Source organism: Nipponia nippon, unplaced genomic scaffold (assembly GCF_047370975.1).
Source record: "Nipponia nippon isolate SJK-2023a ecotype South Korea unplaced genomic scaffold, ASM4737097v1 scaffold_16, whole genome shotgun sequence".
NCBI lineage: Eukaryota > Metazoa > Chordata > Aves > Pelecaniformes > Threskiornithidae > Nipponia > Nipponia nippon.
This window is the reverse complement of record NW_028262332.1, coordinates 751,487-774,695: the sequence shown is the minus strand read 5'-3', so window position 1 is coordinate 774,695 and position 23,209 is coordinate 751,487. Positions and strand designations below refer to the sequence as shown.

The 23,209-nt window shown below is 60.2% G+C and overlaps 1 protein-coding gene across 13 annotated transcripts in view; it reads left to right on the top strand.

Annotated features, from left to right (window-relative positions):
* The window catches only part of EXD3 (exonuclease 3'-5' domain containing 3), a 301,259-nt gene that overhangs the window by 255,137 nt on the left and 22,913 nt on the right, over positions 1-23,209 (top strand). For 11 of the 13 annotated variants that reach the window (XM_087753493.1, XM_087753504.1, XM_087753503.1 and 8 more), the window contains 2 exons: positions 12,256-12,615; positions 12,996-13,314. The exons of the other annotated variants lie outside the window; for them this stretch is intronic. In XM_087753493.1, the coding sequence (XP_087609619.1) occupies positions 12,256-12,615; positions 12,996-13,205 (570 nt within the window). In that variant the 3' untranslated portion in view covers positions 13,206-13,314. Of the gene's footprint in view, positions 1-12,255; positions 12,616-12,995; positions 13,315-23,209 lie in introns of those variants that run through there. 13 annotated transcript variants of the gene reach the window in all.

Genomic DNA, 23,209 nt, shown 5'->3' with positions numbered 1-23,209 from the left:
TGCAGAGCCAAGGGCACGTTTTACCATCTGGGTTTTGCTCGTGGAGGGGTTTCAGTGCCGCAGCTGTGGCGTGAATTCACACGTGTTCCCCACCACGGGCTCATCCCCGCTGGGAAGGACAGCACTGCGGCTCGCTCTGGGTGCCAGTGCTGGGTGCCAGCCCTCGGCGTGGGGATTGGCACAGCCGGGACGCCTGGTCTGATGGAGCAAAAACCCCATTTGGGTGCTGCAAGGTATTTGAGCTCCTGCTATGCAGCAGGCTCGCTTCCCCTCATCCTTTTTATCCCTTTGCTGGCTTTGGTGCAATCCTGCTCGCCGGCGCGTCTCTCCGCAGTGCTGCCCACAGCCCCGAGCCTGGGCAGCAGGCTGAGCGAGGTGACGAATGCGGGGATGCCAGGACTGTTATTTATTTACTGTCGCAGCTCCGCGGGCCCCTGGCCGAGCCTCTGGGCCCTCCGGCCACTTCGTCTTTTTGTTTCCTTTTTCACACATTTTTCTGGACGCTGTGTTTTCACATCTCTTGTTTGTTTTGAATGCCGGGGTGGGGGGACGGACACACGATAGCGAATTCCCAGCCTGGACCACGCTGTGTCCGCCGCCTGCACGACACGGGGCAGAAGGTGTGAAAGCGCCTGCTGAGAACATGCTCGCTTTGCAAGAGCGAAACTGGGCGCCTGCAGCCACCCCGCTCTTCATGTGGTCGCAGCGGCTGCGGCCCCCGGGGGAGGAACGCGAAGCAAAGCATCTCCATTTCAGGCAGGACTGGCAGCTGTAGCCTGAGGGAGGAATCAGGAGCTTCATCTGCAGGGGGCTGGGGAATAGGGAGGTGGGAGCAGCCAGGAGAGCTCATCCCAGCCAGGACGGTGCATAAACCTGCTCTTGGCACGATTTTATGTCGGTGCGAAGTTTCCTCCCAGCCCGCCGTGGCTCTGTGGCTGCTCAGCTCCGGCAGTTCATTGCCAGCAAACCCAGCCGGGTGGGGGTTGGGGCTGGGCGATGGCTGGGCAAGCGTGGAGGGGACCCTTGTCCCCCAACAAGCCCCAGCTCTGGTTCACAGGAGGGGGCCGGGCTGGGCTGGGCAGAGACGGGAGCTCTGCAGGGATGGGCTGCGGGCACTGCTGGCCGTGCCGTTGCGGATGCTGGCTGGGATTCAGCTGTCCTGAGTCTTCCCACGGGATTTTGTTGGGCTCCGTTTCTGGGTGATGCTCAGCCAGGCTGGCAGTACTCAGGGGAGCACGTCCCAGCACCCAGAGCCCCACCAGCACCCTCTCCTTAGCCTTTGTTTTAAAACAACATGCAAGGAGTTTCATGCCAACCCCAGCAGCTCCAGCGCAAGGTTGTCCTGTGTCTCGGCACCGGTGCAGACAGTCCTCTGGGGTCCAGGTCAGTTTGAGCACTTTTGGGTGCTCAGGGTTGTCTGTCTTTGCCCTCTGCCTCCAAGGTCACGGAGCCGGGGCTGGGCATGCTGCCCGGAGGGGATCTCCTTGCATCCCGGCCGGCTTCAGCCATCGCAGCCGTCCCACCTCTCCCAGCTGGCCTCTCCTTGACCACACTCAGGACCTCCTCCCTTTCCTTCCCACATCCTCTCCTGCCGTTCGGGAGCGGATCCTGTTTGTGGTGGACCCCTGAGGGTTTCGCCCACTGGGCAGTTCCTTGTTTCTGGCTGCCGGTTTGTCAGATCCGGTCGGGGTTGTTGGGGTTTTTTGGACCAATTCTTCATACTTTTGTGTTTTCATTTCTGTTGCTGCTTCGCCCCAGGTGCCCTCTGGAGCAGCCCAGCAATGCGCCGGGGTAAGGGCAGGCTGAGGACGTGCACGCACGTGCAGGAGGGCAGGAAGAGCAGGAAGCCGGCTGTGACCGCCGGCTGGCAGCACGGCACGCTGCCCAAACCTTTGGCCCTGGGCTGGCAGAGATGGGCCCACGCTCCCTGCCGGGTCTGCCCGGTGAGGGGCACGGGGACAGCAGGATGGGGTTACTCCAGCCTCCGTCTCTGCTGGAGCAGGTGGGAGCTCCCCACAGGGACCCTGGCTTTTGTCTCCTTCCCGTGAAAGCTCGAGGAAGGTGAGGCTCGGGTCTGCAGAGATGCAGCAAGTGAGCTGGATTCACTTGCCCAGCATTTGTCCCCAGGTAGATGTCAGCAGGGCCTGGGGAAGTGGGGCCACTGTGCCCATGATGGTGGCACAGGCTGAGTCCCAGCTGTGCCTTTCCCAGGGTGCTGGAACTGAGCCGGGGTGGTGCACAGCAACGCGGGCAAGGCGGGAGCAACCAGGGTGGCCTGAGCACCCTGCGCTCTCCTTAAGCACCCAGGCTGGCATCACCACCCGGGCTGACGTTAAGCACCTGGATTGGCCTTAAACACCCAGGCAGGAGTTAGCACCCAGGCTGATATTGGCTCCCAGGCTGGTGTAAAACAGGCACCAGCAGCCAGGCTGGCAGGAGCACCCAGGCCGGCTCTTGACTCCCTGGACTCAGGGGAAGAAGGATGGGATTGGGCTGCCACAAAGCGTCAGGCTAGAAAAGAGTTTTAGTTGGATTTGGTGGAGCTTGCAGGAAAGCAATAACGGCCCTGGTAGAGCTGAGGAAAACCTGGAGGGATTTAGAGTAAAGCCAGCAGCTATTCACCCCTCTCTGTGGGGTGCTGGGTGTCTGACAGCACCTTACTAAATCCCTCCATACCCTAATGTCCCCCAGTACGGTGGCAGTGCCCTCCTCCAGGGCAAACCCCCTCGCTGCTGGCCCCCGTGGGGTGCCACAGGGCGCAGGACGGCAGCAGCCTGGGTGCTGCACCCTGCCAGGCCCAAGCCCGGCTGGGGCACGGGGTACTTTGGTACGGGGTGTTCAAAGCTGAGCGTTAGGAAGGGATGCAGGGCTGGGAGGTGATGGTGGCCGTGCCACCTTGGGACCTCTGCAGCAGGGCAGCTCCCCAGGGCTCTGCCAGCTCCCTGCCTGGCCTCGGGGGACAACGTCAGCGGGGAGGTGGTTTGGGTTAATCTGAACCGCCTGTCCTGGGTGCCACAGTGACACTTTCTCAGCTCCTGACCCCAACCCCGACCAGAAACGACAGCACTAACCCTGGCCAGCCTCTCCGGTGCTGTGGCCAAGCCCGCGGGAGCAGCGAGAGGGGCCATGCTGTGGCCGCCGCTGCGTTCCCCTGCGGGTCCGGACCCTCCACTGAAACAGTTCCTGTCTCCCAGGGGATTTAGGGGCACTGCTCCTGTTCACAGCCGAGGGCACAAAACTTACTGGCAGCCCAACAGCCTTTGCCTGAAGTCAGCCTGGGAGCAGGTCCCAGCGGATGCATTGCGTCCCGCCGGTGGCCATGCCGGAGGCTGCTGTGCCCGGCATCCTCCCCAGATGGGCCGAGCGCCGGAGGGTGGCTTTTGGGAGGGTCTTCCTTGGGGGATGCCGAGGTGCTGTGGCAGCGGGGAGTGAGGGGGTCTTTCTCAGCGTGTCCCTTTTGGGGTGCCTTGGCCTTGCTCTGAGTAACCCTGATGCCTGGAGCGAGGCTCGGGCACTTCATCCTGCGAGACTGCCAGAATAACAGAGGGTTAAACCCCACCGCACCAGCTCAGCCGCAAGCATTTTTGCCACTTTACTTTCTCCCTGCTCTTGGGACACAAAGAGCAAAGCTGCCAGTTTGCCCAGAATGACCCCTGTGCCCTACAAACCTAACCCCTTCCTCGAAAAGACAGAAATCCCATTGCCTTGCACCTCCATCTGTTTAGCGAACAGTTTAACCTAACAAGATTAGCATTTGAGGTCGTCTCTTCTTCTTTTACTTTTTTCCCCCGCCGTTTGCAAAGAAAACAGCATTGGATTTAGAACAAAAGCTTGGAACCCCTCATTTGTAAGTAGCACAGCCTTTGGAAACTGTTTTGTTCCAAAGTTATCTGGGGAAAGGGCTTGTGAATCCTCTAAAGTAAACAGGAGTCGCCAAGGGGCTCAGCCCCAGGAGGATGGAGCCCAGCACGGGGCACCTGCGCCCGGCTCAGCCCGCTGTGGGCTGGGGAGATTCCGTCGGGTTATTCCCCCCGTGGTTTGCGAAGAGAGAGGGTTGCGGTAGCGCGGAGAGGCTGCGGTGGGATGGCTGGAGCAGGAGGGAATCGGGATTCACATTCCCTGTTCCCCCATAGACACCTTCTGTGGGTGTTTCACCACACACCTCCATCCCCATTGGGAAAACGTGGGGAGCGCGGGCTCATCCCTGGAAGTGATGGATGAAGCCGCAGCAGGAGGAGGGTCGGGGAAGAGCAGCGAGCGTCAAAGCCGAATTCACCTGCGAGGGGACACAAGTGGGTTTTTTTATTTGTATCCATGCTTGTTCCTCAAACACCATCACATCCCACCACGAGCCCCTTCCAGCGGCTGAGCTGCCCGGCTCCCCGCTGCAGCCTGGCACTGCCCAGAGAGCTGACGGTCGAAAGAGTCCCCAGGGAATTGTCATCAGGGAGGGGGGGAAAGGTAAAAGGTTTGATTTTCATTCTTTGGGACTGCTTTCCCCTCTCTCATCTCCTGCCTGCCCCCTCCCTTTTCGCCACATTGTGCTGAGCTTGAATCAGACCTTCACAAAGGGGATTAGAGGCCGGTTGCTGATAAATAGCAAAGCAGGTTGGAAGCGTGGGAACCAGCCATGGCGCAGCGCGGAGGGACATTCCTGCTCCGGAGGGCCGGGCGGGAGCAAAAGTCCGGGCTAACCCCGGGTCACCCGGGGGACCCAGCGCCTGAGAAGATTTGTTCGGACACTGGCTTTTGTTGTGCACAGTTCCGTGTCAGCCCAGCGTGTCTCTCGCTGCTATTGATGGGGAAGGAAAGCGCTATTGTCAGGCACCCGAGGGCCCCCCTTTCACTCCTGCGCTCTCGGGGTGACGTCAAAGCGGTACGTGGGAACCCGACCGGCCAGCCCGGAGCAGGGCGAGTGGTCCCGGCGATGCTCCATGTCTGCCGGTCCGCTCGCAAGGCGAGGAGAGATGCTTGGAGGGTCCCCAGGAGCTGAGCATCACCTGCGGGGCCGGGAGCTCTTCTTTCCCCCTTGCAAGCCATGCCGGCACTGCTGGGAGAGCCGGGGCCGGGCAGGACGGATGCTCCAGCAGGCAGCTGGGTGGGAATATGGAGGGCGTTTTTCTTTATCTCAGCCCCGGCATTATCAGTGAAATTTCCCAGAGGGAGGGGGTGAGGCAGGATCATGCCAAAATTTCATGCTGGGAAACGGCTGCTGGACGAGAACACAGCCGCCCGGCCCTGCGAATCCCGGGGGTGTCTGCGGTGTCCCCTCTCGCCCCACCTCGACACCTGCTGATGGGTTCAGCATTTCCCTCATCCTTGGGCTCTTATTTGCTTACACAGTTTTAATCTCCACCTGGAGACCCTGGGAGAGGTGGGAGAAGGGCCCGGGGCTGGGTCTGACCCACCCCTCTGTCCAGCTCCTGCTCCGGCCTGTTTTCGGGAAGAGGACAGGCAGGGAATTTCCCCGATGAAGCACTGCGGGGTGTGCAGTAAAACTGCCCTGAGCAGCTAAACGAAGCTCAGCTGCTTTGCATCTGGCGTCGAGGCTCGCTACAGCAACGCGGAGCATCTGGGGACAGGCGGCGTGCCAGGGCGGGAGCCTGCTGGGAAAATCCCTCCATCCCGCCTCCAGCATTTCCCCCTCTGACCTGACAGCGAGGAGCTGCAGGTGACCTTGAACCTCGCAAGCTGCCTGGTCCTGGTCGGGGCTCTGCACATTTCCTCTACCGTCTCAGAGAATGAACAGAGCACCAAGGCTGGCCTTGCTCCCAGCCCTCGTTTCTCCTCTGAAGCCTGATTTTGCTGCCGAAAGCTTGCCAAGAGCTGAGGCTCCAGCGCGCCGTCCTCTGGGGTCTGCGTGGGGACCGCCAGGCGGGGGTGACTCCAGAGCCACCCCCAAAAGCTCAAACAGACCAAAGCCGAAAGGTCTAAACAGCCACATGCAAGTGGGACCCACAGGCTCTGCGTCCAGCAGGGAGGGAAACGGGGAGAGCGACAAATGTATTTGCTGCCGACGGGTCCTCCGGCTGCTTCCCGCCACATCGAAAGGAAAACCAAAAGCCTCCTCTACAAGCTGGGGTTACCCCGGAGAAATGAGGCAACCCAAGTGGGACAGCGGGAACGGGGCTACTCTGCCGCCGAGGGCGCACGCTGCCCTTCCTGGGAAATCGGTGTGGGCAGCCGTAGAAATATTCCTGCAGGTCACTTGGGAGTCTAGGAGCTGGAGGGGCGACATAGTTCTGTTAGGGCTGGGCAACGGCCAAGTTTTTTTTTTCAAAGAAAGAGCCATGAAAAGAACGGGAACGGCTTCCGAGAAGCAGGATTTTCAGCACGCGTTGGTCTGGGTCCTTCCTGGTGGGTGGAAGGAGCGAGTGGCCACCTCGCCACGTTTTTGGGGCCTTGCCTGAAATGCCTCCCTGGCCCCGTGCGTGCCTGAGGGCAAGGACCCACCGTGCTGCACGCCACTGCTGCAGCTTGCTAGTGCCCAAGTGCTGAGTCAGCACGTGGCAAGCCCAAAGTGTTCCTGGTGAGCCTGGGAGCGTGCACGGATGTGGGGCAAGGATGGGGATAGGGATGGGAATGAGGATGGGGATGAGGATGGGGATGGGGATTGGGATGAGGATGGGGATGGGGATGGGGATGGGGATGGGGATGGGGATGGGGATGGGGATGGGGATGGGAATGCGGATGAGGATGGGAATGGGGATGAGGATGGGAATGGGGATGAAGATGAGGATGGGAATGGGGATGAGGATGGGAATGGGGATGAAGATGAGGATGGGAATGGGGATGGGGATGAGGATGGGGATGAGGATGGGAATGGGGATGGGGATGGGGACAGGGATGCTCTCCTGTTCAGAGCAGATGGGATGCTTTCAGACACACTGCCCGTGGTCAGGTCCCTGCACAAAAGCAGCCGTGTTGCCCCGGCTCCTCTGGACACCCGCCCCACACCCCGCCTGCCCACCTCCTCCTCCTCTCCTGTGGGTGCAGAGACCCGCGGGGTTGGAGGAAGCTGGGGTGGGAACAGCCTGAGACAGCCGCGTCCTGCGCGTCGCAGTGTGTCCTGCACTGCTGGTGCGTGCCTGGCTGCGGCACACGCTGTGGGCACGGAGGGCCAACTCCCCAGCACCGGGAAGGGGACGGTGCTCTGGGTGAGGATGCTCCTTCCAGCCACTGCCCTTTGGGTGCCCAACCTGCTGCAAAGGCACCTCCTACACCCTGCGTCAGGCCGGCACCCACCCACCTGCCTCCGAAACCCCGCGGGGCACAGCATCGCCCACCCCCAGGCCAGGCTGAGCCCCCTTGGGTGCTCGGATGAGCTGTCAGGCAAACGTTCTCTCTGGCCGCTCCCACCGCAGCTCACCCCTGCAGACCTGCTGGAGGAACCATCCGGTCGCTGGCTGCCATGTGATGGGCTGCTGTTGGATTTTTCTATAGCAAATAAATAGTCCTGCAACAGGAGGGGATTTTATTATTATTATTATTATTATTCCCAGGCTATCAGAGTCACCAGCTTAGCCCTGCCTAACCGAATACAGCTGTTTCCTGTGCAATCAACAACAGGCCTGACGCTCCGCCGTCCTCCCGGCCGGTTTATTTAAATAGGTAAGATCCGGATTTCCGGAGCGAAACAAACAGCACCGGACGCCCGGACCGCTCCAGCCCTGAACCCTCTGCGCCCCGGCGGTGCCCCCGCCGCCTCTCTGAGCCTTCAGTCCCCTTCGGGGTCCCCTCTGCCACCATGATGGGGCCGGGAGAAGGCGCTTGTCGAGGTGCTGCCAGTGGCCGGTTTTATTCCTTTATTCCAGTGCTGGGAGAGGGCCAAGGGCAATTGTCCCCTTGTCCCAAAAGACCACATTTCTCTGGCTGGAGTCTTTAAGATATTTGTCTGGGACACCTGAGGATCAGACCTTTCCTTTCTGTCGATGGGATGCTGAGCCCACGTGCCCCTCCCCCAGCTCTGCAAACCCTGGTGCTGTGTATCCCAGGGGAGAAGAAATGCCCTAAGTCAGCATCGCTGCGATGAGTTAGAAGGCTAAATAGTAAACGTGAGAAAAGGAGAGTAGTTGGGATGGTTGGGTTCGGCGGGGGAAGGCAGGCTGGGAGCATCAGTGCGTGTTAAGACAGACTGTCAGGTTTTGCTGGGCTGAGTTTTGTGACTGTTTTGCAGGGGTAGATTAAATTTGGATGGGTATTAACCTTCCGGTTGCTGCAATCATGCAGAACAATTCAATAAAGAACAGGTCCTAATCGCTTCCTTTTAACTGATGTTCACCATTGGACCAGCCAGAAAGCAGAAACTGGGTCTCTCCGAGATGCCTCGCCACAACTCGTGAAGGCACGTGGGGCAAGCTCCCCGGGTCTTCTAAATGTCCCCCTGTGGGAGATGTCAGCCGGGACGGAGAAGATGGGTGCGTTAAGCTCGGGCATGGACGCCTTCCTTGTGCAGGGGTTGGGTCAGACTGGGGATGGCTCCATGGATGCCATCCTGCCAGGGCTGCCCTCAGCCCCCAATCCCCCACCCCACCGCGGGCGGGTTTGCAGCTCCCCATGGACCGAGACACTCATCGGCGCAGCCCCATGTGCCAGGAGCCGCAGCGGCTCTGCCACGGAGCTCAGGGTGCCGGAGCTGCCTCAGTTCAGAGCCCCCCCTTGCCCACAGGCAGCACTGTTCCCATGGCCCGTCCCTTTGGCTCTTCGCAGTAGAGCCGTTTGGTGGTGTGAAAACTCTTTGGGGTTAATTACTGGCTTTTTGGGTGCGGTTACGTGATGTGGTGATGCTGACGTGTCCCGATGCCGTACGCCCATGCAGTGTCCGTGCCGGTGTTGCACTCACAGCACCGCCGGCCCCAGCACGGGCAGCTGAAGTGCCAGGAAACTTTGTCTGTTTTGTGGGATTCGGTTGGGGCTCCCTGGGGTGGCTCAGGCTGCCGCTGGAGCCCGGCTGTCCTCAGGCCCCGTGGCCCCCGTGGCACCCTTACTGCTCCCTGGCAGAGCCGGTGCAGGCAGTGACGCTGTTCGGCCTGAGCCCAGCTCGGGCCATGGTCCCTTCCCGTGCCACCACTGGGACGGCACCGCGGGTTCCCAGTGACGGCTCGGGTCAGAGCTGCCCCGGGATGCAGAGCTGGGAGCCACGCGCAGCTAACGCCGGCAGCGCAGGGCTGCTGTGGGGCAGTGCTCGGCCCGGGCTCGCGTGGGGGTCCTGGAGTTGGGGGTGCTCCACATGAGCCTGTGGCTTTCCCTTCCTTGTTCTTTTTTCTTTTTCTTTTCTTTTTTGTGTCCTTTTTCTTTTTTGCTTTCTTCTTCTTTTTCTTTTGTCTTTTTTGTCTTCTTTTTTTCTTTTTGTCTCCTTTTTCTTCTTTTTCTTTTTCTTTCTCTTTTTCTTTTTATTCCTCTTTTTCTTTTTCTCTTTTTCTCTTTTTCTCTTTCTTTTTCTCTTTTTTTCTTTCTATTTTTCTTTTTCTTTCTATTTTTCTTTTTCTTCCTATTTTCTTTTTCTTTCTATTTTTCTTTCTATTTTTCTCTTTTTCTTTCTCTTTCTCTTTCTCTTTCTCTTTCTCTTTCTGTCTTTCTTGTTCTCCTTCTCTCCCAGCTTTCCACACTACCCAGCTGTGCTCTCATTGCACTTCATACCCATCAAGCGCCTTCTTTCATGCTGCTCGTGAGGATTCACAGCCCTTCAGCAGAGGTACCGCCGTGCCCAGACACCCTGGCCTAGGTTGTGATGGTGAACCCTTGTTGCCGTTAAACCAGACCCCAAAGATAAGCCACAGCTGGACCCTAAACTGCAGGGCTGTTTGCCAGGATGATGGCGAGCTTCCCTCCCGCCTGGGCTGGAGGTCGGGCAGGGCGGCCGGGACGGCTCCTTCGAGCTTTAGGGCTCGAACCACCTCGTCATCCACGACCGGGAACGCCAGGGCGGCACGGCCCTCTGCCCGCTGGGGTAGATGGCTGCCCATCCCGGCAGCCTGGTTTTGCACAAGTTAACAAAGATAAGCTGAGTTTAAGCAAATGTGAATGAGAGCAGGCATGAGCCCAGTATCGTCTTATTTGCAGGGAGAACCAGAAGAAATCCCAGTGCCTGGATTTCTCTGCAGGCACCTGGGAGCAGCCAGATTTTGGGGGTCCTGAGCACTTTGCCGGTGACTGCAGAGGTGACAGAGGCGACCGGTCCTCACCCGCCACCCCCCTCCCGGCAAGCGGAGCCTTGCAGGGCAGGCCAGGTTACCAGCCATTTGGTCCCAGCAGCGTCAGGCCGAGTGCCGATGCTGGTGTGAGCGGCCAGTGGTGACGGTGGCTGCCGTGAGAGGGGAGCGATTCGCACCTCCGGGCGGGAGATGAAAGAGCCGCTGGCACTTGGAGATGAAAGAGCCGGCAGGGCCACGGCGCGGGGCGAGGATGGGAGGTGAGGGGAAGCCCCGAGAGTTGTTTTTCTTCTCATCTCTGCCGCGCAGCGGGACAGCAGCAGCCAGCGCTGGGCTTTCCCAGGGCCGCGGCGGAGCGGGGCCCCGCGCCGAGCCCCACGCCGCAGCGCTGCAGTCCCCTCCCAGCTCCCGGCTGAGATGCCGAAGTGGCGGCGGGACCCACTGAGCGTCCATCAGGATGTTGCATGGAGGAAGAGAGGCTCTGGGGGGTTTGCCGAAGGAGAAGGAGTGCAGGGGGGGTGTTCTTGCATGGAAGCAGCTGTGCCGCTCCTGGCCCTGCTCGCAACCGTGCCGGTTGCTTGGGGTCGTCCCTGTCACGCAGCATCAGGTGCCATCGTGCAGTGGTGACACAGCAGTGAGACAGCCTCGGGCGAAGTCTCCATCTCTGGTTTGTGCGTGGTGAAGCTGGGGACAGGACTCAGTGGTTTGTCTGAGGGTGGCAGGGGAATGGCAAACCTCAGTGTCCCCAGTCCCTGGGACTCCCGTCCCCAGGCAAGAGCATTCCCGTGCCACACCATCACGGTGCAGCATGCAGTGGGAGCCCAGCACGACTGGTGCCCTGCCCTGTGCCGTGCTGCCATTGCACACCGCGCTCCCTTCAGCTCAGCCCCGGGGTTTCGGGTGCCGGTGCAGATTTGGTCGCACTGGGACCGCCTGGGTGCTCTCCATAGGGGTGGCTGTGTGTCAGGCTGGTCTTTCAGTGCCTCCTCTGCCGTCTCCACTCAGACTCTGTACTTCAGCAGGGCACAGGCAGCGCCGAGGCAGGTCCCCTTTTATCATGGGGGGATAATAATCTCTCTTTAGCCTCTCCTTTGCCCGAGACTAAAGCTGGAGGAGCAGGAATCCTGAGGGCAGCCGGAGTCACCGCGAGCCGAGCGGGTGTCTCCTGGGCTGCCGAGGATGCTCTGCTTCAGAGGTCCCTGCAACCTTCTGCATTGGCGCGGTTTGTCCCCAATGGCTCACGCAGAGCAGTGAGAGCAGAGGCCGGGGCTCTGGCAGATGGGCACCCACACGCTCCCTGGAAAGCCTGGGGCTTGCAGGTTTGGACTTTGACTTGCCTTGGCCTTTGAGGTTGAGCCTCCAAGGCCAAATGGCAAGCTGCTTCCCCCCAAGGACTCTACCCAGGTACCTGATGAAAGTTTATTTTTCATTTCTATGTATCATTTTTGTATGTGAGAGCTTGTGCAAGGGCCTGGGCAGTTACTTTGAGAAGCCTCAACCTTGCAGGTACCCATGAAATGGGGCTGAGCAGGAGAAGCTCCCACCCAACTGCTCCCTCCAGCTCTCCTTCCCCAGGCGAATACCGAGCCTGCTTGCCCCAGCCTGCTCGGGCAGAGCTCAGAGGGTTTTATCCTCCAGCCCTGGCCCCGCGCGTCCCGGAGCTCTGCCAGTCTGCAGGACCTCCTGGCAGGCTGGCGGTGGCCAGCAGCCCTGGCCAGCTGTGGCCACAAGCAAAGGACAGCGAGGAAAAGGGCACCGAGGCCCCTGGTGGGGGCCAGCAATGCTTTGGGGACCTGCAGAGAGCGTGGGTGAGGGCGCTGATGGAGCCAAAGAGGTCTCCAGCTTGGTGTCTGCGTGACCCGGTCTGCAGTGTGCTCACCACTGCATGGACTGAACCGAACTAAAAATGGGGGGGGAATCATTTGTTTCAGCTTAAAATGTTGCGTTTGAATTTAATTTTCATCGCCTCAGGGTGGCTTGGTTGGTTCTGAACCTCTCTGAAATGATTGGGTTCAGGCGGACCTCGGGCAGGGGAAGCGGAAAATCCGGAGCCATCCTCTAAACCCATCTCTCCGTTTGTGTCTTCTGGCTGGTCTCCCGGCAGGTCTGGGGCTGCTGCCCGCCCTGGGGACGAGCGTGCTTGCTCAGACGACGCTGCGCATCTCCCACGCTGGACCCCAGTGCGCTGGACGTGTGGAGCTGGGGAGCGGCTCTGGGGAGCCAGGCTGGGCTGAAGGCACCGGACAAACCCTCCTGGCCGCTCCTCTCTCACAGCTGCAGCGAGTTTGGCAGTGCTCTGCCTGCCCCTCCCTGGAGAGCACCCACCTCTTCAGGACCTGTGGGATTCGGTTGGCACCGGGAGGCCCGGGGACGATGGCCAGGGGGGCGAGGGTCCCAACTCGGCTCTGCGCCTCTCCTCTGTGCCAGCTCTCCCTCCTCCTGCCTTGTCCGCCCCAGCTGCTGGGTAAGGATCGCGTCTCACCTTGCACAAAACTTAACTGCCGCAGCCCTGGCTCGATTTGTGGCTCAGAGGTACTTCTGAACTACGGACACGCAGCGGTAACTCGCCTGCGTGCTCATCCCCGTTACACGGACAAGTGCGTGCAGAGGTGCAGCCGCGGTCAGTGCCGGCGCGGTGGGCAGGCTTCGCCGCCGCTGCCGCAAGCGCTGAGGCACCTGTGGCGGGCGATGAACTAAACCTGCCGGCGGGTTTCCCAGCCCATCTGCCGGACACTAAGAGTGAACCAAGAGTTCTTTGAAACCAGCCCAGAAACGCACTGGGAGACAGCCTGCGTTTATCGTGCTTCTGCCTCCCCCTGAATTCCAGTCCTCTGACATGTTTAGATCAAACCTGATGACCCAAATCTGACTTCAGCAACTGAGAAGAAAAGTGACCTTCTGAAAAGAGCAGCTGAGCCAGCCCAGGAGAGCAGCCGCGTGTGCTTCGGGCCACCCCGGGCCGCTGCACCCGGCCATGCCGTGGAGAGGAGCAGCCAGGCAGCACCGAAACGTTTCACCGGTTTTAATTCAATTACTTTGCAAAACAGCGTGTAGCACCGCTGACACCTCCACAGCATCCCGTGGCAGCGAAACGGCTCTGGAAGCTGTCGCTGGTGGCCTGTGCGAAACAGCTTAGTGGGCTCGGGCCAGGATCTAATAAACATGTGCGTGCAATGCAAAAACCACCTGCCTCTTTGCAACAGGACCCGCCGACGGAGCTGGGGGGACCATAAGGTCACGCCATCCCTGCCCTATGCCAGGGCACTGGGAATGGGCCAGCGGCTAGTTGGGGGACCTGGAAAAGTCCCCCAGCCCTTAGGGACAGGCAGGTTGTGGGGTCAGGGAGGGAGCTGCCTTCACAGCCGACCCCAGGTGGAGGCAGGCAGGGAAGGAAGCAATAGGGGGGGGAAAAGGAAAAAAATGGGCATGCATCCCTCCTTCCTCCTGCTTTCCTCGTTAGAAGCGTGGAGCTGGTCGAGGCTGCAAGGTGGCAAGTGAATCTGGAATGGGGGGGGTCTTGCAGCCATGCGGGAAGGCAGGGATGCGTCCCCAGGTGTGCGACTTTTCAGGCATTCAGCACCCGCTGTGGCCCTGGGCACCTCTCAAGCCCATTTCCCTGGGCTGTCAAACATCTCCAGCCAAAAATGAGGCAGAGCAGATATTTTTAAAGTGAAGAAACGAGGAAAACTCTTTTTATTTCAAGATCTCTCCTCTAGCCCCTTCTTTATCTCAGCATCAAGCAGCTGTGATGGGCAGAAACTCAGATTGTCACCCCAGGCAGTTCTCATTTAATTAAGAGCCTGAGCAAGGAGGATGTTACCCCAACTGTTCATCTTCTCGGGTGATGTCTGCCAACGTCTGGGGCAGGGAGACGCGGTCTACGGTGATGCGCAGCCCGTCCCTGCTGCTGCCGTTTCCCAGGGGGGCCATCACCCGCCGTGCTCAGTGCTCTCAAGAGCTGGGTGCTGACCTGGGGCCTCAAGTGGTTGTGGATGGGTTTTTCCGTGGCCCGGTGATGCTTTCCGAGCCTCGCTTCCCACCTTTCAGGGTAGCTTGAAGAGGAGCACGAGTTTCGGATCTTGCAAATCCCAACGTGCTTTGGTCAGCGGTGCGGGAAGGACCAGCCTGAGCCCTGCAAACTGCTGCGGGGGAGCCGGGGGTGAGCTGCAGCGGCTCCAGTGGCTGAAGGGGGTCTGCTGGCGCGGGGACCCCTGTCTAGGGGACAGCCGGAGCTGCGTGCCCTGATGGGGAAGGGCTCCCTGCAGCGTAAACCCCAAGAGTTCCCCTTGTACCCCTACCCACAGCCCCATCCATCCCTCCCCCAGAGGGGACAGGCGAGGGGGACCCCAGCCACCTCGGGGTCGGGAAGAAGGCTCCGTCCTCCGGGGGGCTTCCCCTGCTCCACTCCACCAGGACTGCATGGCCAGTTGCCCCCGGCTCCCGGAGCCCCTTCCTCCCCCCCGAGCATCCGCAGGGGCTCGGCAGGCTCTGCGCAGAGCCGGCGGGGCCGCCTGGCCCCAGAGCCCCCGCTAAGTGCTTGTGGGGTTGGGTTTTTTTCCACTCCTGGGAACCAAGCGTCAGCTTTTGTTGGTGAACAGACCGTAGCTTTCATGTGAAAAGGTTAGTACAGTATGTTAGTTCCTAATGAGGGGATAATAGAGTCTGATTCTCACACCCCGGGGACTGCGAGGTGACAGCAGCACGGGAGAAGGGTATTTAACACCTTCGCCCTGGGAACCTTTTCCCTTCACAGCCAGAGTCTCCTGGCCTTGCCAAGAGCAGGGAGGAGGAGGAATGCGGTGCACCGCCTTTGTCCCCGCTTCCCTCTCCTGATCCCTGATCTTCCCTGCCCTGATCCCATCCCATCGGCACACGTGTCCTCGCGATGGGGGCAGCCAGCAGAAGAGCCTGGGAAGCAGTCGGCCGATGAGTCAGGATCTGGCCCCCATCACCAGCTCACACTGTCAAAATCTCCCCAGCCGTGGGCAGCACGGGGAGGCTGTGGGTCACGGTGCCTGGTCCCCGGGGAGGTGGGGGTGAGCCCCCATGGCGTGTGCACTGCTCGGATGATGGGTGCCCTCGGTCTGCGTCCCCGTGGCTGTCACCTCCTTCGCTGCCTTGCAGCCATGTCTGTGCCAGGACTGGGGCTCGCGGTGCCAGCCGGGGCATCCTCCGTAGACCAGGATTCAGGGACGGACATGTCCCGCAAAGCCTGGGCAGCGCAGCACAGCCCAGGTGCCACGTGGTGAGGATTTAAGGGCCCCACTGCCCTGCCTTGCTTTTCCTAGAAAAATCAAGATTCCTTCCTAAATCCAGCCTCCCACCCCGTCCCGCTGCAGTGGCTTAGGAGAGGATGAGCCCTGCAAGCGCGTGGCACCTGGGGACACCCTCACATGGGACCGTGGCCCTCTCCAGGGCTGCCGGCCATCCACAGCCACGTGCCACCCCAGGACAGGTACCAGATACAGGTTGGTGTTGCCATTTTCTTGGGGGTAACAGCATCAGCGAGGGCAGCCCAGACGCCAGGGTGAGGTTTCACAGGGGCGATCGCCTGCCCGGTGGCAGGAACCGCGGTGCCGGCTGCGGCTGGAGGCACGGAGCCTTGTCGGGGCAGGACAGGAGCCTCCCCAAGGAGCACGCTGATGCTGCTTTTCTAACTGCAGGGGACCGAGCTGGATTAAACCCCCGGCTGCTGTATTTAATGAGGGAGTTTAATTCAGGCTGCCCGTGCAGGGAGCTGGAATGTCCTCGGAGCAGGAGAGACCAGTTTTGCCAAATTCCACCCCCACAGGATGCCAAATTACAAGTGTCATCGCCTGGGCTGTCACTCCGCTCCCCTCCCAACCTTTCAGGGCAAGACATCTTCCCACTACTTAGCAATCTTACAAATGGCAGATTTTTATAGTAACCCTTTCCTGGGTGACCTGTTTCTTACTGAGGCTGCACGTGCGAAACCACCAGCTTGCCAGTCCCCAGTGAGCCGGAGCCGCCTGGCCTTGGCTTGCTGCTCCCGCTGGGTCGTGCTCAGGTGGGACGAGTGATGCTGCACAGCGGTAGCTGAGCCCCATCGGTGCCAGCAGCTCGGCGCCACCGTGTCCCCTCCACCTGGCTGGGTCAGACATCAGAGCATCAGAGGTGGGGGTTTTTTTGGGGGGAACGGTCTGTGCCTGCTAGAAACAAGGTGCTGAGGAATTGCTGCAGCTAATGGCCAAAGGCTGTGTTTAGTAATCAGGGGAGAGCTGGCTCCTGCAGCGCTCGCCGGGCTTTGCCGGCTCGCCATCGCCATACCCGTCCTGGGCATCCCGGTGATGCATGAGGGGCTCTTCAAGCCGCCGTGCTCCTCTCTGCTCACTTAGGGCGGCTGAGTCCCTGCAGCCCCCTCCTCCCCGCAGCGCCTGGCTTCATTGCTCGGCTCTTTTGTGCTCTTTTCTTTCTCCTTCATTCTTTAAAATAGCAGGATGCCAACTCCAGCCTCACTGGCTTTTCTGGCAGCACCGCTTGAAGGGTGATCTCGGTTCCCAGTGACACAAAGCCGGTGGCAATGCCTGCCTGTCCTCCCCGGTGGTGCACGGTCCCGCAGGCATGCTGGGCAAGCGGCAAGCCCCGCTCGGGGGACGGGGGCCAGGCTGTCCTCTGCTCCCCAGAAGACCCAGAGGAGAGCAAAGGGTGGGATTTTGGAAGGAGACGGGCTTCAGGTTGGATCTTTCTGCAGGGACCCTTGCGTCCCAAGGCTGGTCATCTCCTCCAGCCTGTCAAGCAGAAGTGTGGGAGCACCTCTGCTTCCCCGGGGGGACAGAAAAGGGGCTCAAGCCCAATTTTCCTGCCCAGATGTGGAGGAGGCTGTGGGGGGTGGGATGGGGGAGGTCGGGAAAGTAGTTAAGACCAACCGAAAGGTCACAGCGCGGTGTGATGATGATCAGTGCCTGCAGGTCAGCATTGCAAAGCAGCCGAAGAATGAGAATCCAACATTTTGCCTGTCTGTTGGGTTATTTTTAAACATCCAAACCTCTGGAGCAGGGAAGCCGAACCATGGTCCAGGCCTGGGGAGGGGAACCAGTGGCCCCAGGGACTGGCCATGAGAGTCATGAAGTTTGGGAAGAATTTGCTTTACTGAAATAGGAGCTCTGAGGTCCAAAAATCTACCCGGTCTGAAGGCAGAGCTTGTGAGCTGTGCCATACGGCTGTGGTGAGGCATGGCGTTAAATGTTTCCAGGACGGTGGGTTGGAGAGGCACCGACCTTTCCTAAGGCGCTGCACAGAGACATGCAGGCAAGGCAGAGTCCTGGTTCCTCTTCATCGGTGGGCAATTTCTGGGTCATAAAGGCTGGATTTGGGGCTGTCACGGAGCAGCTATTGCCTGGCTCTCCTTTGCACCAGGCTGACGTGGGTGCAGACGCTGCCTTTTGCTTCTCCAGGCCCTGCTCCCTCGGCTGCTGCCCCGGCGGGCACAGGGACTCCCAGGTCCCACGATGGGGAGCGGGCAGAAGTGCCAGCAGCTGCCGGCAGTGGCATTGCCTGCGGTGCGCCCGCATGGCCCCTTCTCGGGCTGCTCCAGCCCGGACCCGTCCTCTGGAGAGCGGGGCAGCAAGTGGTCCCCTTGCTGGCCCACAGGCAGGTGGATGGGAGCAGGTTGCCCACCCTGGTATGTGGGTTCACATCATCCCTGGGCCCAAGGGGCATCTTTCTGGGTCAACCTATGCAAGCCTGTTTGCACTGGACGAGATGTTTTCCAGCTGAGATAGCCTGGGCCTGAGAAGCAGACATTCCCTCGCTCGAGTGTGCTGAAATGTTTAATTAGACTTTAACAGCAGCCTGGGAAAAAGGTGTCTTGTCATATTTCTGGGCTGCATTTTGTTGTTGAACTGCTAGCCCTGTATGAGCACAGCCGAGGGAGACCTGCCGCACAATGAGCCCTTTATGTGCCTCTCCCCGCGGCTCGCCCCGACCCTGAACTTTCCCATTAGCTGCTGGCGCGGTGCCCTCGCGCATGTGCCCGGGAGGGAGCCGGGACGGCGCGGGGTCGGAGCACACAGCAACGCAACGGCTTTGCCTCTGGTTTTTGGGTTGGTGTTTGCAGGAGAGGGAACAGTGCGGGGTGTCCGGAGGGGAGGATATCCCACCGGCTGCGCTTGGATGTTCGGATGAGCCTATGGTGCCCTGCTCTGAAGCAGGCTCCGGCGTGTGGCCATAGGGACGCAACATGACGGCCGTGCATGTGGCAGGATGCTGGGGTGCAGCGGGACAGCACACAGGGACACAGTGGTCACCTGTGAGGGACCCTCACCCAAGTGTTTCTGAAGATGCTGCCCACAGTGATCAAAGGTTTCATTTCTTGGACCCCAGCGGGTTTCAGACCTCGGTCCCATCCCTCCCCCCCTGCAATGGGAAGGGAAGGTGCTGAGCCCTGCCCGGCTGGTGGAGCCAGCGAGGCTGCAGGACGGGATCCTCAGCCCTCTCCATCACCCCCTGGGCACCCGGCTGGACCCTGGGGAGCGCGGCTGTTCTGAGGGAGCTGGGGAGGAATGTGAGGAATGGAGCACACACCTTCCTTCCCCAGCTTCGCCTCCACAAAGAGCCCATCAGCGTTTTCCACTCGCAGGTATTTTTTTCTGCAGGGAGGAATGAAAGTTTTGCCGCCACTTGCCTGCTGGTGTCCTGTTCATCGGCAACAGAGCAAAGCCAGGTTTGGTGGGGTTGGGTCACTCCTCTTGCCATCTGTCCCAGCTTTCTCTCCTCCAGTTGGCCACTGAAACAGTAGAGAGCAAATCCCTTGGGTCCAGCAAAAGCCTGAAAAAAGCCACAGGTTTTTGTGTATATTATTACCTCTTTTTACCTTTTTTTTTGTGTGACACAAGCATGCAATGCTCTAGATGGCTGCCTGGGCCCCTCGCTGCGGTGAGAAGACGTGGAGGTGTTGGGGCCTCCCAGGAACATGCCTGTCTCACCACAGTGACCTCACATGTCACCGACACGCTGGGGTCACGTTAGCACGTCGGGAAGGTGTCAGGCTGGGAACGCGGGAAATCGGTGCATGAGGGCTCTTGGGGCTTCTCCTTGCTCCAGCAGCAGCCAGGGGCTCCTGGGGGCTTTCCTCTTGTAGGTCCCCGTTAGCAGCTTGCATGGCTTCTTTCTGAGACTGTTTTGGGGGGATTCTTTTGGAGACGTCCTGCAAGAGCTGGTGTTTTCCCTCGAGATGAGATGCACATGGTTGTTCTCAAAGGAGATGGTGCTCCCGGTGAGCTCCTCTGCGCTGGAAATGCTGGCAGAGCCCAGCCGTGCAGCTTCACGCTCTGCTCCCCCATGGGATGAGCTGTGCCACCGAGGCCAACCGTTGCCTCGGATGGTGAGAGCCTTCCAAAGGTGCTTGGCACCAGCCTGGTCCTCACCGAAATCCCTGCTTTGTCTGCCCTTGTTCTACCAAAGGTTTCTCAGTAAGTTTGGGGCCCCGTGGCAGCACATGGCCCATACACCTTCATTCAGAGTGTGTCCTACAGCCGTACCAGCCCACCTTCGGTCCAGAGGTGACCAGCCTTGGCCCCAGCCCTGCCAGGGGTTGTCTAGAGAGAAGGACGCTGGCAGGATGGATTGGGAATGTGGTTTTGGGTGTTAAAATTGCTCCCTATTGCCTGTATTTTCCTCCATCCCACTCCGGACGTGCAGGCGCTGCAGGCAGAGGCTGCCGCCTTTGCTCCGAGGCTGGTAGGTGATGCCATGGAGGAGCTGCGGGGACCTCCCGCTCCTCCTCCAGGCATGGTGACAGGGATGAACTGGGGTGGGGACCATCCCAGACTGCCTGGGAGGATTGTGCAGAGGGACCGACTGTCACCAAATTCACAGGCAGGACCTGCCATTTCCACGGTGACATCCTGGCCCAGCCGTATCACCAGCTGCACCTCTCCGTTGCTGCTTCATTTGTCAGGAAGCTTCCCAGGCCCTGGTGGCCCTGCGAGGGTCTGCACCGGGAACGACTTTCTCCCCAGCAGCTTGGCCTGTGTTTGAGCTAATGCAGGCGAGAGTATGGGATTTTTATGCTCTCCATGAGGCCGAGGACAAGTCTCGACTCACAGCAGGGAGGATTCAAGTTCGATCTTGAGCTGCGTGGAGAGCAAAGCCTGAGGAGGCTGGGCGTCTCCATCAGCAGAGGCTGGTAGGAACAACGGACGGCTCACGGGTAGGTCTGCTCCTGACCTGGGGTTTCTGGTGACATGGTGGCCCTCCGCATCTGGAACATCTGGACGGCTGCTGTCTCCATGGAGAGGCAGAGCACTGCTGACCTCTGTCTGGGCTGGGACCAAGGAAAGGAGTCCTGCCTGGGGGTCTGCAGGGCTGTCAGCGAGCAGCCCTGACTCCATGGTGAGGGACAGCCCAGGCTGAGACATAGCTTCTGCATTTTTCCCCTGCTTGGGGCAGGGGAAGCGCCCAGCCCCAGGCTAGGGACCCACCTGGGGCGGAGATGCCCATGACATGGGATGAACCTGCAAGAGCACCCATCACCCCAGGGTGCGTTTCAGCACCGCTTGCATGAGGGAAGGATCTGGCCCTCATGGGATGCAGCCCCTTCATGCTGGCAAGTGTTTGCTGACGGGCTCCCCGCCACCTTCTCCCCAGCATCCTGGAGGTTGAACATGGGGTCGAAAGGGCTGGTGTCTTCCCTTGGAGGTGCTTTGGGAGGCACAGGGCTGCTGGCCAGGATGGGGCCAGGGTGCTCAGCGCTGGAGGTGGCTCCTCCAAGCAGGAGCGAGGAGCCGCTGTGCGTTTCTTCTTGCCAGTGAGTGGAAATGAAAAGTCATGGGGACAGACGCGGGGGACAGCACCGGTGACAACAGCACCCAGGAAATACGGTGACCTCGGGACAGTCGAATCCACCTGGGCTCCCAGGGATTTACATGCGATGGAGAGCATGTTCTGACTTCATTGTAGCAGTAATGGCAACAACTGCATTTGCAAAGGCAAATATTAACCCCATCTTCCCACCTCTGGCCCTGGGAGAGCCCGTGAGGGGCATCCCCGCCACCACCCGCTTCCCACCGGGATGGAGTGCGCAGTGTCCCTCCTGTCCTGCCCAGGGACAGTGACCAAGCAAAATGAAGGGGAAATAGGAGCCCATCATTCTACTCTGCTCCCGAAACCCCTCTCTTGGGAGCAGCACCCCAGCCCTGGGTCACAGCAGGCTCTGGGGTCACGGTTTCATTTTCCAGAGCTGCTGAGCAGCTCCACCCTCCGTGGGGTGCTGGGCACCGTGGGCATGCAGGCAGGGTCCTGCTGGCTGCCCGCAACAGGCAGCTTCCTGCAGTGCTGAGGCGCATGGATAAGCCCATGGCACATGCAAAGTGTCCAGCACCGAGGGAAAGGGGCAGCATCCAGCCCAAAGGCATCCCAGCTCGGAGGCCAGAGCCCAAAGACGGAGCCACCATGGGGGCCGCAGCTCCGCAGAGCTCCCTGGGGACCGTGGCTGCTGCTGGTGCAGCGGCTGCATGCGAGCGAGAAGCCACATCCGCCGGGCCGGGCCACGCCGCGGCACGCTGGGGGCGGCTGCCGGCTCCTGGCACACCTGCAGCGAGACGCCGCGCAAACAAACCCGCTGCACCGTGGGGCCTGCAGGCAGGGGCTGCCTGCGCCCTCTGAGCGCTCCTCCTTCTCGCGGGCTGCCCCTGTGCTGCCTGCGACCGAGCCCCTGCCCACTGCCCTCTGCCCCAGGGCCGCTGGCTGCCCCACGGGAGCCCTCGGCTCGGGGTCATCCCCACCAGGGCTGGCGGGCAGTGCAAGGGTGGCACGCTCCTTGCCAGCCCCGTGGCACCCAAGCCACAGCTTGTTCCCAGAGCCCTCCTTGGCCAAGCAAGGGGTTTGCAGCCCCTTTGTACCCTGTCAGGGTGGGATCTGGCCTTCGTGCCCACCTCCTTCCCTTTGTACCCCAGCAGTGACAGTTTTTGGAGCAGTCCCACAGTCACGGGGACGACCCCGAGGCGAGAAACGGTGCCAGGCTCTGTTAGAGGTTCTCGCCAGGCTCAGGCTGCTGCCATAGGTTGCCCAAAGATGCCAGGATAAATCAGTGGCCCATGTTCTGGGGACACGGTCTGTCCCTCAACCCACAGCCTGAGAGGTGAAGGTGGAGCTGGGCCGTCCCCCAGCACCAGCGGGGCAGCCAGCCCAGTCGGGGAGGCTGGTGGGTGCTGGGAGCTGCTGCAGGAGCAGGCTACCAGGAACAGCATCGCCGTGGCAGTGGGCTCAGGGTCCTGGGTGCACAATCTTGTGCCAGACACATTCAGGGTATCTGTCAAACGTCACGCAGAGCTGAGAGGCAGCGTGGAAACCTCTGCCATCAGCGGGAGCCCTGCAGGAGGTTATTTCCCCGCCGTCCCCAGCACCGCTCCTTCCCCTTCTGTTCTGCAAAATGTCAAATCTGCCTTCAACCATTTTCCATCCACATGCGGGTGTGTTTGCCGCTGCCCGAGCCCTGCAGGGCTGCAGCTCCGGGCTGGAGTTGGAGTTTCAGGAGTGCACGGGAGTTGGAGTTTCGGGAGTTCCCGTCTTGTGCACGGGATCGGGGAGCCCTGGGCTGGGGGGTCTCCACCAAGATGCTGCCAGAGCTTTGCTCCTTTTCTCATCACCGCCACTGGGTGTGACAGAAAGGGGTTTGCTCATCGTGGCTTTTTGATGTAGGGCTGAGCAGAAGCACAGGGCGCAGGTTTGGGTTTGCTCTTATGGGGCTGCTGGAAGGCTGGTGCCTGCTCAACGATTCCCCAGAAGTAAAAAAAAAATGTTGCAAACCCTTTGGTTGGGGGAAAAAAGAATGAGGCAAAAGGACTGGATGGGTTTTGCTAAACCCAAGAGGAGAAGGCTGCTGGGAGTGACAACGGGACTTGGAAGGGGGCTGAAGGGAGAAGTGGCTTCTCTGTGGGGTGGCTGGTGATGAGCTCTAGGAAGGGTTGCGCAGGGAAATGGTCTTGGCTCTGGGATATTGGCAGGGCAAGAGAGCCCGGAGCGAACATGTGAGTGAGAAGTGAATGAACTGGAGAGCATCTCACTAGAAACGCCTCCCAAGGCAGAAAGGCAGAGCA